Source organism: Bufo bufo, chromosome 10 (genome assembly GCF_905171765.1).
Source record: "Bufo bufo chromosome 10, aBufBuf1.1, whole genome shotgun sequence".
Lineage (NCBI taxonomy): Eukaryota > Metazoa > Chordata > Amphibia > Anura > Bufonidae > Bufo > Bufo bufo.
Window position 1 is genome coordinate 102,296,481 of NC_053398.1, and position 16,427 is coordinate 102,312,907.

The 16,427-nt window shown below is 50.6% G+C and overlaps 1 protein-coding gene across 1 annotated transcript in view; it reads right to left on the bottom strand.

Moving 5' to 3' along the window:
* PRMT7 (protein arginine methyltransferase 7) overlaps positions 1-16,427 on the bottom strand; it is a 73,401-nt gene that overhangs the window by 41,123 nt on the left and 15,851 nt on the right. The window contains exons 7-9 of the mRNA XM_040409839.1: positions 13,931-14,160; positions 12,334-12,514; positions 10,352-10,479 (exon numbers count right to left, since the gene is read on the bottom strand). Of these exons, the coding sequence (XP_040265773.1) occupies positions 10,352-10,479; positions 12,334-12,514; positions 13,931-14,160 (539 nt within the window). The remainder of the gene's footprint in view (positions 1-10,351; positions 10,480-12,333; positions 12,515-13,930; positions 14,161-16,427) is intronic.

Here is a 16,427-nt window from a genome sequence, read left to right on the forward strand (position 1 = left end):
CTCTGTGCTTGCAAACAAGGGTTTTTCCACCAAGTATTAAGTCTTTTTTTGTTAGAGGGTTCAAATACTTATTTCACTCAATGAAATGCAAATCAGTTGCTATCTTTTATTTAAAGTTATTTTTTCGATTTTCCTTTTGATGTGCTATCTGCCACTGTTACAATAAACCTACCATTGAAATGATACTGTTCTGAGACTTTTCATTTCTTTGTCATTGGACAAACTTACAAAATCAGTGAGGGGTCAAATAATTATTTCCTCCACTGTACCTTATCCTTGATTAATTGGCCTATTCTCGTCACCCCATAAGTTTCCCAATTCCTAAGTCCTGGTATGGCAAAAAATTCGGGCAACAGATGATTCTTTCCAATAGGGGAAAGTTCACTAATTCCACCTACACCTCTTATCTGCTTCACCTTTGCCCAAACTTTTTTCATAAGTTCAATAAGAGGGAGTTTTTCCCTCCCAGCATGCATCCCTGAGCCTTCCAAAATACCCATGAGGTCCCTACTGCCCAACCAATGTTGCAATATCTGCCCCATCATATCTGTAGCTTGCAACTCAATCCATCCCTTGAAATGTTGACACTGGGAAGCCAGAAAATAAATCCATGCATTGGGGACAGCCAGGCCCCCTTCCGACTTAGTATATTGCAATGTCTCCAGTTTAATCCTAGCCTGCCCATATTTCCAAGTAAGATCCCTAAATATAGAATGAATTTTCTTAAATCTATCCTGGGGTATCCATACGGGAGCATTATTCAGTATATACAGTAACTGGGGCATCATAACCATTTTTAAAAGGTTAACTCTACCTACAACCGAAAGAAAGAGTCTACACCATGACCTTACTTTAAGCCTGAAAGTAGCCAGCAATGGGGATAAATTAAGGTCTTCAAAATCCGATAGTCTCGGTGTTATATATAGTCCCAGATATTTAAATTTATCCACCCATGGCACCAGGCTATTTGCTTGTCTACCTGACAAAGCCTGCCCATCTATTGGCATCAAAGAGGATTTTTGCCAATTTATCTGAAGTCCAGAGAATCTACCAAATCTGTCAATCAATGCCATGGCCGCATCCAGGGACGCACCAGTATCGCCCATAAAAAGCAGAGTATCATCTGCGTACATAGCCACTTTATTGTGCAGCCCACCGTATCTAAACCCCACTATATTCGTTGATAAGCGAATATGCGCCGCAAGCGGTTCTATTGCAAGAGCAAACAATAAGGGAGACAATGGGCATCCCTGTCTGGTGCCCCTGGCCAAGGCGAAACAGTCTGACAACCCTCCATTAGCTCTAATTCTCGCCTTAGGACCAGAGTATAAGACTTTTACCCACTGAATGAATCGTGCTCCAAAACCCATATTTTCCAAGACCCCCCACAAGTAGCTCCACTCCACACTATCAAACGCCTTAGCAGCGTCAAGGGCAAGCAAGGCTCTGTCACCACAGTTATCCGCCGGAATATTCAAGCTAGCATACAGCCTACGGAGATTAATAGCCGTCGATTTCCCAGGCATAAAACCCAGAGAAGTTAAGTTATTTACATGGGACTGCATGGTATAGAAGACTAAGGAAGAATTAGGGGTGCCCTGTAGGGGGCCTTATTAGTACTGAGGGCAGTGTAGGGAGCCTTATTACCACTTGGGGTACTATTTGGGAGGTGGCTTCCACCTAGCAGTGACCCCGGTGATGTCACCAGCACTAATCGACATGCTTTAGCGCTGCCCTAGCCTGTAAAATGGCTAGGGCAGCACTAAAGCCACCCATCAGTGTTTGTCCCATGTTTATTTGTGCCCGCATTGTTGAGAAAAAAATGAATATTTGAATATATGCGAATGATCCTCTAGGAGCAACGGGGACGTTACCATTACACCTAGAGGCTCTGCTCTCTCTGCAACTGGCACACCTTGTCTACTTTGACAGGGCCTGGCAGTGAAAATGTCATCACAACTGGCCATGTCAAAGTGCAGAGGGCGCGGCAGTTACAGAGAGAGCAGAGCCTCTAGGTGTAATGGTAACGCCCCCTGTTATAGGGGCACATATGAACATGGGACCAACACAGATGTCTTCAGCTCCCAAGCGCACATGTAACAGGTCAGTCCTTTAATTGTGCAAGCGTATGAGGGAGTCCTGAGGGATAGGCCTAAGGAGCATTTTACCATCAGCTATCTAAAAAGTTTGGACTTCAGTGGGGGAAGGAAGCCAGCACTAAAGTGCATAGGGAAGCATAAAATATTACCCTGGCTCCACAGCAGTAGCAGGATGTAGTGTCACACATCACACTGCTGGTCTGTGTATGAGGAGGAGCGGTGCGGCCAGGAATCTGCTGTGCTCCTCCTCCTACACAGACCAGCAGAGCAATGTGGGACACTACATCCTGCTGCTGCTGTGGAGCGCCAGCGGCTGAACTGTGATCATGGGGAACTAAGTGAGTATATTTTTAACTTCCTGTTAAGGGGGCACATATTTGGGCATAGCTACTGTGAGGGGGCACATATCTGCCCATAACTACTGTGAGGGGGCACATATTTGGGCATAGCTACAGTGAAGGGGGCACATATCTGGCCATAACTACTGTGAAGGGGCACATATCTGGGCACAGCTACTGTAAAGGGCACACATCTGGCCATAACTACTGTGAGGGGCACATATCTGGGCATAGCTACTGTAAAGGGGGCACATATCTGGGCATAGCTACTGTGAAGGGGCACATATCTGGGCATTACTACTGTGAAGGGTGCAGATATTTTGGCAATACTACTCTGAAGGGTGCACAGTGTGGGCATAACTACTGTACTATGTACTGGCACAAAGGGGGAATAATTACTATGTGGGGGCATTAAGGGGACTGGGTGTGTATAGTTATGCTTTGGGCGGAGTTAGAGGCGTGACCTAGTATAAAAAATACATGTACATATTGTAAACATATTGACCCATATCAACAAGATGTTTTTTATTTGCACGTATATGTTTATATTTGTATGTGTGGCTTGGGGGGCCCTCTGCCGTCTGTGTCCGCCCCTGCGGTGAGCCCACATGCTTTTATCACTTTATAACGCCCCCATCCTTGGACAAATAGTCCAACAGCTTAGAAAAGGAGACTTTTGTATTACTTACCAGTAAAGTCTCTTTCTCGCTCTTCCTTGGGGGACACAGGAAACCATGGGTATAGCTCTGCTCCCTAGGAGGCGTGACACTAAGTGAAAGCTGTAAGCCCCTCCTCCATCAGCTATACCCTTCAGCCTGGAGAGAGAGACTACCAGTTGCGTGTCCAAGTAGTGAAAGATAACCACCAACCGGAAAAAAAGAACTGTCAAGCCCCAACGGGGGCAACCAAGCCGGAACCACAACTGTAAACCCAAATGAAGGGTGGGTGCTGTGTCCCCCAAGGAAGAGCGAGAAAGAGACTTTACTGGTAAGTAATACAAAAGTCTCCTTTTCTCGCCCATATTCCTTGGGGGACACAGGAAACCATGGGACGTTCCAGAGCAGTCCCAGAAGGGAGGGACCAGAACAACTAGACCAACACCAGAGGCATCAATCAACTGCCGCCTGCAACACCAGACGGCCTAAAGCAGCGTCAGCCGACGCATGAGTATGCACCCTGTAGAACTTGGTGAAAGTGTGCAAGGAGGACCACGTGGCCGCCTTGCAAATCTGCTCCGTAGAAGCCCGATTCCTCTGAGCCCAGGAAGCTCCGATCGCTCTAGTGGAGTGAGCGGTAACACCAAGGGGCGGAACCTTGCCCTTGGCGAGATAAGCCTCAGTAACAGCCATCTTGACCAAACGGGCGATAGAAACTTTGGACGCCGCCATCCCTCTGTGCGACCCCTCCGGAACCACAAAGAGCGAGTCAGTACGCCTGAAAGAGCTGGTCACCTCCAGGTAAACCTTGAGCGCCCTGACAACGTCCAGGCGATGAAGCTCCCTCTCCCGGGGGTGGGAAGGGGAAGGACACAAAGAGGGGAGAACGATGTCCTCGTTCAGATGAAAGGCGGAGACCACCTTAGGAAGGAAGGAAGGGACCGGACGAAGGACCACCTTGTCCTGGTGGAACACTAGGAAAGGTTCCAGACAGGAGAGTGCAGCCAATTCGGACACCCTCCGAAGAGAGGTGACGGCCACAAGGAAAATAACCTTGCAGGACAGAAGTCGCAAGGAAACCGTCCGCAGAGGCTCGAAAGGAGAAGCCTGGAGCGCTGAGAGAACCAGGTTCAGGTCCCAGGGCGGTACCGGAGGGCGGTACGGGGGAACCGCGTGAGCCACGCCCTGAAGGAAGGTCTTGACAGGACCAAGGGGGGCCAGTGGGCGCTGAAACAAAATGGACAGCGCAGACACCTGACCCTTCAAAGAACTAAGACCCAGACCATGGGCGAGTCCGCTCTGCAGGAAGGACAAAACAGTGGGGAGAAAAAAGCGGAGCGGAGGAATCCCCAGATCGGCACAGAACCCCAAATAGGTCCTCCAGGTCCTATAATAGATCCTAGAAGAGGACGGCTTGCGGGCACGGATCATGGTGCGGACGACGTCCGCAGAAAAACCCCTACGTGTCAAGACGGTGGTCTCAACAACCACGCCGTCAAACGTAGGGACCTTAAACGCGGGTGGAAGATCGGTCCCTGAGAGAGAAGATCTTCCCTGGCGGGCAGCGGCCAGGGCGCGTCTGCCAGGAGCAGCATGAGGTCGGCATACCAAGACCGGCGGGGCCAGTCCGGAGCGACCAGAATCACCGAGACGCCCTCCGCCGCGATCTTCCGAAGGACTTTGGGCAGGAGTGGGATGGGAGGGAATATGTACGGACGCGCGAAGCCTCGCCAAGGACGAACGAGGGCGTCGGCTCCGCAAGCTCCCGGATCCCTGGCCCTGGACAGATAGGCGGGGACCTTGTGATTGAACTTGGAGGCCATGAGGTCCACGTCCGGCATGCCCCAACGAAGGCAAATGGCCTCGAATACCTCCGGGTGAAGAGACCACTCGCCGGGGTCGACAGTGGTGCGACTGAGGAAGTCCGCCGCCCAATTGTCCACCCCTGGAATAAAAATTGCCGATAGAGCCGGGACGTGGGCTTCCGCCCAACGGAGAATGCTGGTGACCTCCCGCATCGCTGCAGCGCTGCGAGTGCCCCCCTGGTGGTTTATGTATGCCACGGCCGTGGCGTTGTCCGATTGCACACGAACTGGATGACCCTTCAGCAGATGGGTCCAGTGTCGCAGAGACAGAAGGGCCGCTCTCAGCTCCAGGACATTGATCGAGAGTTTGGACTCCGATGGAGACCAAATGCCCTGGACGGATCGGGGAGGAAACACGCCTCCCCAGCCCAAGAGACTGGCATCGGTTGTAACCACCAACCAGTTGAGCGGCAGAAAGGACCTGCCCAGAAGAGGGGACTGTAACCACCAGCGGAGAGATGACCGCACCGGAGGCGATAGATGGAAGGGATGATCCAGAGACTGCGGCGATTTGTCCCAGGAGGAGAGGATCGCCCGTTGGAGAGGGCGGGAGTGAAACTGCGCAAATGGGATCGCCTCGAAGCAGGCAACCATCTGCCCCAAGACCCGCATGCAGAAGCGGAAGGACGGTCGACGGTGGAGAAGGAGACCCCGAATCGCCCGGCGGAGGGTCAATCGTTTTTCCGAGGGAAGACGTACCTCCGCCGCTCCCGTGTCTAAAAGCATTCCCAGGAAGACCAGTTGTCTGGAGGGGGGAAGGGAGGACTTGGGGAAGTTGATGACCCAACCGAACCTCGCCAGAGTCTCTAGAGTGAGATCCACGCTGGCAACCGCTTGAGAAAGGGACGGAGCCTTGATGAGGATATCGTCCAAGTACGGTAGCAGAAAAACACCCCTGGAACGGAGTAAGGCCAAAACCGGGGCCAGGACCTTGGTGAACACCCGGGGGGCTGTTGCCAGCCCAAAGGGAAGGGCGACAAATTGGAAGTGGAGGTCCCCCACGGCGAATCGGAGGAAGCGATGGTGACACCGGGCTACCGGAACATGGAGGTAGGCATCCTGTATATCGATGGAAGACATGAAGTCTCCCCGCTCCAGGGAAGCCACCGCGGAACGGAGGGACTCCATCCGAAACCGTCGAAGGAGGAGAAAACGGTTGAGCTTTTTGAGGTCCAAAATGGGCCGCACCGAACCTCCCTTCTTGGGAACTACAAAGAGGTTCGAATAGAACCCTTGGAACCTTTCCTCTAGAGGAACGGGGGTAATCACCCCTCTGTCCAGTAAGGCTTGAACAGCCGCGGAGAACGCAGCCGCGCTTTTCGGGTCCCGCGGCGGGCGGGAGCGAAAGAACCGATCTGGAGGGAAGGACGCGAATTCGATTTTGTATCCGGAGGACACAATTTCGAGAGCCCAGGCGTCGGAGACGTGAGCCATCCAGACGTCCCTGAAAAGGAGGAGCCGGCCCCCCACCCGGGTGGGTGGGGGCGCGCCTTCAGGCAGAGGACTGCTTTGCTGCGGGTGTGCGGGCAGCCTGCGGCCTGCGCCAGGAGGGCTGCGCCCGAAAAAACGGCTTCCTACGCTTATCCTGGGGAGGGGCCGAAGCGGCAGCTGCGGGGGGAGCCCCAGAGTTCCTGCTGGAGGACCGAAAACGAGACGCACCGGGGCGTCCGCGGGGGGCGCCCCTGGCTTGGGGTTGAGGAAGATGGGTGCTTTTACCACCCGTGGCCTCCGAAATAAGCTCGTCTAGGCGGACCCCGAAAAGGCGGGAACCCGCAAACGGTAGCCCCGCCAAGGAACGTTTTGAGGCAGCGTCCGCTTTCCAAACCTTCAGCCAGAGCTCCCTCCTGACGGAAACCGCCAGGGCGGAGGAGCGTGCAATAAGGGCTCCCGCATCAAGGGAGGCCTCACAAACAAAATTCCCGGCCCGAATAATAAGCTGGGCCAAGGAACGTAGGTCCTGGATGGGGACGTCCGAGTCCAACTCCTGCTCCAGCTGCGCACCCCAAGCAGAAATTGCTTTACCTGCCCAAGCAGAGGCAAAAACCGGTCTGAGGGCAGAACCGGAGGCAGCAAAAATGCCCTTGGAAAGGGTCTCCATGCGACGGTCCTCCGCTGACTGAAGAGAGGACCCGTCGGGAACAGGGATGGCCGTGTTCTTTGACAAACGGGCCACAGGGGGGTCCACCTTGGGTGGGGACGACCAGGTGGCCACGACATCGGCCGGAAAAGGATAGCAAATGTCCAGCTTCTTGGGGTTGACAAAACGGGCGTCCGGGCGAGCCCAAGCCTTAGACACCACGGAGGAGAAATCAGAGTGGATTGGAAAAACTTTTGAGGCCTGCCTGGGTCTGATAAAGGAGACGCTAGCTGCGTCAGAGCTAGGGGGGTCATCTTGCACCTTAAAGGTGTCACGAATATCAGAGATGAGTTGACCCATCGCTGAGGCTAGTTTGGACGGCAGGGCCGAGTCCATTTCCAAATCTGAAACCGCCAATTCACCTTCAGAGAGCGAATCCTTTGGAGAGGAGAGGCCCGTCTGAGTGCGCACGCGTGGCGGGGAGAGGGAGGCATCCGAGGAGGAGGCTCGCTCTACTCTAAAACGCTTCTGAGAGTGCCTAGCTCGGGAAGGGTCACTAAGAGAGGGTGAACCCGCCGCAGCAGCAGAAGCGATGGACCCGGAGGGCGCGACAGTAAGAGTGGCGTCCTGCGGGGTAGGCGGCCTGTCTATTAGGCGGCCCACGACATGAGTGAGGCTTTCCACGGCCTGGGACAGGGATCTAGCCCAGTCAGGCGGGTCAGAGGAAGCAGGGAGCGACACAGCGGGCGACTGAGGCTGCGGTGGAGCTCGGCATGCAGGACAGTGCGGATCAGACTGCCCCCGGGGAAAGGCTTCCCTACAAGCGGTACAGGCATGGTACCAAGGCTTGGCAGCTGCAGAAGGGTCTGACATGGTGGAAAAAAAGTTGCACTTAAAGTGGGAGACCCCAGGTGAAAAAACGGGGATCACACCCAAGTAACAGTACTGGTGGCACGGAGGGGGTTAACAGTCCTACCAGACCCAGATGATGCAAGCGGCAGACAGCAAGGGCAGCAGACTGAAGGGAGGCTGTGGAGGAGAGGCGGCAGGCACGGAGGTGAATAGCTTCAGGATCGGACGGCAGAGAGAGTTCCACGCAGCACCTGAGATGTGGAGCCCGACGAACCAGGAAGTAGCGGAGCGCATGTAGGAAGCTCCCCCCCCCCCCCCCTTGCCGCGCTGAAGGAGAAGCAGAGCCGCGCGCGCGCGGCAAAATGATTTAACCCCCTAGGTAGATGAAGTGCCGGCCATGAAAAGGTGCCGTTCGCGCCAAGTAAGCGGCCCCCCGCCTGAATGTGACGACTCCTCATACAGCCGTCCCCCTGACTGCCCTGCCGTTGAAGTGGTAATCACCCCCCTAAGAACCACCTTGTCCTGGGTCTGCAACACCAGAACGAAGTCCCCCCCAAATGATGGCCGGTAAAGTTGCCGGCCCCGATATGCCCAGGGGGGGGGGGGGGGGGGGTTGATGGACACCACGGAGAGATGTAGCAGCGGTGGGAGGGAGGGAAGGGGAGGCTGGAGCAGCCACTCTCACCATACGCTGTCTTCGCCCTCAATCCATCCAGCAGGGTCGCCCCTTCAGCCACTGGCACCGCAGTGGCAGGAAGCCGGGGGAGGGACTTGGCGTGCGGGCGACCCTTGAGCTGGCGGGACGCAGGGGAGCGAGGCTGCCCTGGTCCACCTTGTCTTCTGTGGGGGAGGCGGCAGTGCGGTATTACCGGCACAGGCGCGACTCAACCCCGGGAGAAAACAGAGGGGTCTAATGCGCCTCTGTTGTCCCTGTAAGTAGAAAAAAACCGAATTAAAACAACAAATAACGCAAAAATAAAAAATTATAGGAAAACAACCCTGCCTAAGCAGGGAGTGTCTTGCCTCCTTGGACACTAAGCAAAAACTGGTAGTCTCTCTCTCCAGGCTGAAGGGTATAGCTGATGGAGGAGGGGCTTACAGCTTTCACTTAGTGTCACGCCTCCTAGGGAGCAGAGCTATACCCATGGTTTCCTGTGTCCCCCAAGGAATATGGGCGAGAAAGCGCCTTTAATGTTCAACATGGAAAATAAGTGTGGAGTGGCAAAGCGGACTGCATATGTTGGAACTCTATCCAAGTCCAGACTCTGCCGGCGTTTGGAGGCTTCACAATTGTAATTGGATATAAAGGAGATGGATGGGACACAATGGGATATGTAGTATATTGTGCTGGGCCTGATGGTTGTTCTCTAAATCTGCTTCACAAAAGGGAGTTGGCTTTTCATGCAGTCACTCACTGGAGCCATTCTGTTACAGAAGAAATACTAGGGACCAGGGAGTGCCCCAAATCCAGAGGTCCATTTTAATGAAATGCAGCACGTATGATGGAAGAATACAGTTTTCACAGTATTCAGGATATACCTAGTCTAGCCCAGCTCCCCTTATGATTAACAATGAATGTGATGTAAATTCTTGCTGGAGCACTCTGGTACCTTCACAGGGTTAGGGCTCATGCACACGACCGCGCCGTGTTTTGGGGTCCACAAAACACAGCTGTGTGCGTTCCGCAATTTGCGTAATGGAAAGGGTGGCCCATGATAGAAATGGCTAGGACATGGTCTATTTTTTTTATTTTTTATTTTTTGCGGGGCCACGGAACGCATGCGGACAACACACAGTTAATCGGTCTGCATCCGAGCCGCAAAAAAAATGCGTCTCAGATACGGACCCAAACAACGGTCGTGTGCACGAGCTCTTAATCAGCAGAAGTCCCGGGGGACTGGAGCTGCACCAATCACAGATGCCTATCTTACGGGAAGGTCGTTAATTCCTTTACATTGATATATTGTGTATTGCTGACAATAGTTAGTAAACCAACCAAATACCGGTAACATGGTTTTTTTGCAGTGTGATGTATTTTATGTAATATTGAGAAAAGTTGCATTTAAAGGGGTTGTTTCACCTTGGAAAACAGCATTTATCATGTAGATGCAGTTAATACAAGGCACTTCCTAATGTATTGTGATTGTCCATATTGCCTCCTTTGCTGGCTGGATTCATTTTTCCATCACATTATACACCGCTTGTATCCAGGGGTTACGACCACCCTGTAATCCATCAGTGGTGGTCGTGCTTGCACACTATAGAAAAAAGCCATCTTGTATCTGCGCAGCAGTGGTGGCCGTAATCCCTGCATACAAACGGTGTATAATGCGATTGAAAAATGAATCAAACCAGCAATATGGACAATCACAATACATTAGTAAGTGCCTTGTATTAACTTTATCTACATGATAAACGCAGTTTACTAACGTGAGACGACCCCTTTTGAGTGTGCTTCAATTACCTTGGCTTTGTCAAATTGTACCACACGCAGTAGTCATCCTGATGAGCGGCGAGACAAATCTCCTCCTCCTGCGTCACCTTTAATTCCTCCGGCAGGAAGTATACGCACTGCATCCAGTGGTCCCTCCACTAAAACGAGTTCAGAAAAAAGAAAGAACTGGTTTGGTGATGTTTATGACTGACATCTTACGGAGCTCTCGGTGACTCATGCAGGAACGGGCTGGTGCTAAACCTTCTATCTACTCCATGAAGAGGTGAAAGAGGTGAGTAAACGTCTCAAGACTGTGTTGGGCGACACCGATTTCCAGATGTTGTTCTGAATGTGGAACCTTGTACCATCCAGAAATGCAGATCCTTGCATACAATTCTGCAGATCCCACACGAGTGTCCCATCATCTACCGCTGGGAATTTCCTTTTTACCTGTTCTTCACATAGAACAAAAGACAGTATGGCTTCTCTTCTGTTCATGGTGAAGATTCTCCCACTGCCCACCCCTTCTTCACTAGAAGAGGCCTCCTAATTGAGGTGTTGGCTACATGTATGTGCGGAACCCTTCTTGCATAGCACCACCGTTTATTAACCCTAAGTATGCGGTATTGTATATGGCCTTCTTCTGCAGTCTGTTGTCGTTCAGTACTTGGTAATGTATTCTATTTAGGATTTATAGTAAATTTGGATTAGGTTAGAACAGCGATTCTTCTTGAAAATTTGGAGTTGATATCTTAGATTTTTGTTGTAGGATATATTGCTATTACTATATATTTGTTCAGACAAATTTTGGTTGCATGTAATATATGAATTATCATTATCTGCATATACTTCTCTTTATCATTTAGGGGCTCTTGAGTGCACATGTGGCACTGGAGGGTACATTTTTATATTTCTAACATTTTTCACAAATCTAGATGGGCCTCAATCACAAGAATAGGGGCCGTGCACTCCTATTTGAACAGAACAGCGGCCACATATGCGCCTCTGCTGCCCCAGTCAAAATGGAGGACATGGGCCCCCATTTTTGAGATCTGAGGGGACCTGTGCATAGAGGATAAGTTCCTGTAAAGGGGCAACCTCTTTAAATTAAACTTTTATTTTCAATGGGCAACAAAAAAAAGCTTAATGTACTTGGACATGTGTCTTAGAGTCGCCATAGATTTCTTTTATCCAACTAACTACCCTTCACCATTTAAAAAAAAGGAAACCTGATGTGCATACGTGGTCTCAACACCCCCTCTCCTGGTGTGGTTGCATCTCCTCCATCAAAATGACCCTTTGGTCAAAGTTACTATTTCTGTTTAGAACGACACCCATTATGGTGCCAAGGAAAGATAGTATTTTCTTAAATCTTGGAAAGAACATAAAGACATCTTGCCTATGTCCAGTCCCCCAGGTTCATTATCTTAAATAATCAATCAGATAATATCTTACATCAAAGGTAACCATTAATACCCGTCTGTCAGCTTCTGCATGGACAGGGTCACTTGTGCCACTGCAGTCAATGACTGGCCTCAGCAGTGACGTGTTCCCAAGCAGCATATTGTCTAGCAGTAACCAGCTGCTGGGGGACATGTTACCGCAGAGGCCAGTCATTGGTTGCAGTGATGCAAGTGACACTGTCTGTGCGAAAGTTTACAGACGAGGACCCCACAGAGCAGTGGGGAGATTTTTTTCAAACAATATCCATCATCAGATTCATAGGAGGGAATTGAGGGGAATATTTGAAGTCAGTTTTGCTTGAGTCTGTGTTGGCGTACTTTATGCCACATTTATCAAATGTCCCACGTTTCATAAATTTGTGTTATCCTTAAACCCTTTTGTCTGGAAAAGCTCCTCCAGTTTTCCTACTGCACCCTCCTACCGGACTCCGATTGCAATGACAAATCTTTTTCTCACCCTTCCTTCCCCTTTTCTCCATTATCTTCCTCCTACCCGTTGGCAAGTAAGCTAAGCATGCCAGAAACCTCAACCCCAAGCCCCTTCCTTACCGGCACAGGATGCAATGCAGGATATAACCAGCCTGGCTTCATGCTGCAGTTGATTGTAGCTTCAGGGTCCATGTCAATGTCCCACCACGACAATACCACCTGGGCTGATCCACCGGCCAAAGATGCGAAGCTGACATGATGAGACGCCGAAGAACTGCTGACTTGCTTGCTGAAGTCCACTCTTCGAAAAATAAAAAAATACTTTCTTTTAAATAAGCAACAATTTTATGTGCACTAATCTACAGTGAAAATACAGGGATGTCCACTCAATCCATGAGGAAATCCATACAGAGAACAGAAATTTGCAAAACAATATTGAAATCCCTTCTAGCTAAAATATATAGCTGCATTAAACAGCGCCTTCTACTGAGGGGGTTAATTACAAACAAAAGGACCAATAGGCACTGTGTGTGTGACGTTTAGAACATCATTATATCCATTATATCCCGACATCTTTCACCGGAAAACGGCGATCTGCCCGATATCCTGAAGACGCCGCTTCCCGGCGAAAGATGTAGGGAGGCAGTTAGTGTGTTTGTGTGTGTTTTAAAGGGAACCTGTCACCGGGATTTTGTGTATAGAGCTGAGGACATGGGTTGCTAGATGGCCGCTAGAACATCCGCAATACCCAGTCCCTATAGCTCTGTGTGCTTTTATTGTGTAAAAAAAAAACCGGTTTGAAACATATGCAAATTAACCTGAGATGAGTCCTGTCCCAGAGATGAGCCCAGCACTGCCCCCGCATCCTCAGAATCTCCTCCTTGCTCCCCAACGTCAGAAAGCCATAAGCGAGCTCGCGCATGCGCAGTGTTGTCATAGTGTTCCTTTCCTGTGCTGGCATCAGTCTCAGGGAAGGAACTGCGCATGCGCTAGCTTGCGCATCGCGAGATTACGGCGCTCTGGCTTTCTGACGTCGGGGAGCAAGGATGAGATTCTGAGGATGCGGGGCGGTGCTGGGCTCCTTCACGCTGGACTTATCTCACGTACAGGACTCATCTCAGGGTAATTTGCATATGGATCAAATCAGGTTTTTTTTACACAATAAAAGCACACAGAGCTATGGGGACTGGGTATTGCGGATGTGCTAGCGGCCATCTAGAAACCCATGTCCTCAGCTCTATACCCAAAATCCCGGTGACAGGTTCCCTTTAAGTACAGCAGCTAGGCAGGGATAGCCCGGTACAATGAATCAACGTTTAGAGAAAGGAAAGAAATAAGAAAGAATGCCGCCAGTGAAGGTGCACAACTAACGGGCTACAATGTGTTACATCCAACAAGCTGAAGAATATAGCAGCTGAATAACCCTTTAGGTACTAGCTATAATGTGGAGCTTTAGCCTGCCAACTGCTGAGATGTTACAATAGTCTCACGTATATGTATAGTCAATTTTAAGCAGTTTTGTAATAAAAGTTATATATTAATTACTAAGGCACGTGTGAATAGACGCTCTAGAGTCGACTGAGGGGCTTCATCAGTCAACCACCACTGCTTCCCCTGTCTTACTTACATGATTAGGGAATTATTACACTTTCTCACTAAGGTATATATGTATATAGCTGGAGCTTGTGATGTACCCATATTTCCTCAGACTCCTTACCTGAAGATAACCAGGATGTCACTGAGTGGTCTGAAGTCTCCTGGGTTTAGCTGGCTCAGCTGGACATCACACACTGAGGGGGCTCCTGGGCAGCTCTGCATTTCAGGTGGTGGTTGAATGGTTCTGCCATCCAACTGCATGGGTAAGAGCTTGTTCCAACTCCAGAGCCTGTGTGACTCTACTACTTGAGCATAAACAGTGGCTCTGTGAGGGACGGCTTCCCAACGCTCCTAGAAACAAAGGTAGAGAGAGGTTTGTTCGCTAACAGAACAGCAGTTGCAATGAGATAAAAGTAGACAAATAACATAAATGTAGAACAGATCCAACATAAAGCAAAAGCATTCTGCAAACACAGAATATATGAACCAATTCTATATTCACCATATGAATAAACGTGAGGTACGTAGCAAATATATTTTGATCATAATCTTTTGTGGCCATCCACAACGGCAAGGTGACCTCTCTTGGATGTGAAACTACACTAAATGCTGCCTCTTCTGGTGCAAACCGGCCTCTAATGAATTAAGGGAAGGCAGGCTCCACACATATACTGAACCCACCCTGTATGCTACCTCTTCTGGTGCCAGCTGGCCTCCGACGAATACTTATATAATGAGCATAGCATTAGCTCCTATCTAATGGGGGACACTTATCAAACCAGATACGTCTGGTTTTTGGTGAAAAAATGTTGCACGACATGCCGACTGCGGCGTTTTCTGCGACATTTAGCAGACACATCAGATTAGATCTGGATTGTGGCACATTTAGTATCTGAGACACTTGGAAATGTCGGAAAAAAGTGGCATCCTACGCCAGGCAGGAACCTGGTTTATTTTTTAAGACTAAGGCCTCAAGCACACAACCGTTTTACGGGTCCGCATCCGAGCCACATTTTTGCGGCTCGGGTGCGGACCCATTCACTTCAATGGGGCCGCAAAAGATGCGGACAGCACTCCGTGGCCCCGCGAAAAACATATAGCATGTCCTATTCTTGTCCGTTTTGCAGACAAGAATAGGCATGTGGGGGATTCAGTCAGCACAACCCTGTATGCAGGTGCACATCGCTATGGCGAAATACATATACAAACGCAAAAACACAAATGCAATACCACTCTGCAACCAGCACTCTGCCCTGCCTCTATGCTGGATGAGGCATTGGTGTACATTTTGGCCAAAGCGTAATAAGCCACTCACCACGTCAAGGTCGCCTCTATGAGTGGTCCCTAACACTACTTCCTACCTGTTATGGGCCATGACAGCCACACAAAGTCCAGGGAGCGCAGGTACAGCATGCACGCAGAGCATGTGACGTTGGTGGATAGAGCGAGACATGATGTCCCAGATGTGCTCAATTGGATTCAGGTCTGGGGAACGGACGGGCCAGTCCATAGCATCAATGCCTTCGTCTTGCAGGAACTGCTGACACACTTCAAGTTCAGCCACATGAGGTCTAGCATTGTCTTGCATTAGGAGGAACCCAGGGCCAACCGCACCAGCATATGGTCTCACAAGGGGTCTGAGGATCTCATCTCCGTACCTAATGGCAGTCAGGCTACCTCTGGCGAGCACATGGAGGGCTGTGCGGCCCTCCAAAGAAATGCCACCCCACACCATTACTGACCCAATGCCAAACCGGTCATGCTGGAGGATGTTGCAGGCAGCAGAACGTTCTCCACGGTGTCTCCAGACTCTGTCACGTCTGTCACATGTGCTCAGTGTGAACCTGCTTTCATCTGTGAAGAGCACAGGGCGACAGTGGCGAATTTGCCAATCTTGGTGTTCTCTGGCAAATGCCAAACGTCCTGCACGGTGTTGGGCTGTAAGCACAACCCCCACCTGTGGACGTCGGGCCCTCATATCACCCTCATGGAGTCTGTTTCTGACCGTTTGAGCAGACACATGCACATTTGTGGCCTGCTGGAGGTCATTTTGCAGGGCTCTGGCAGTGCTCCTCCTGTTCCTCCTTGCACAAAGGCGGAGGTAGCGGTCCTGCTGCTGGGTTGTTGCCCTCCTACGGCCTCCTCCACGTCTCCTGATGTACTGGCCTGTCTCCTGGTAGCGCCTCCATGCTCTGGACACTACGCTGACAGACACAGCAAACCTTTTTGCCACAGCTAGCATTGATGTGCCATCCTGGATAAGCTGCACTACCTGAGCCACTTGTGTGGGTTGTAGACTCCGTCTCATGCTACCACTAGAGTGAAAGCACCGCCAGCATTCAAAAGTGACCAAAACATCAGCCAGGAAGCATAGGAACTGAGAAGTGGCCTGTGGCCTGTTGTCGAAACGTTGCTGCTGTACATTTGGTGGATTAAAACACATTGAATTTGCTTCTGGAGTGCCGTGACCTTCTTCATCTTTGCTGGTATATTGGGGGTCTCTGAGGCCGAGACCTGACGCCACGAGCACCGCCGCAAAGTCTCTTGAATGTTTTCAAGTAAGTGGTGCTGTCCTACCATACATTTTTTGTTCCACCACCTGCAGAACCACTCCTTTA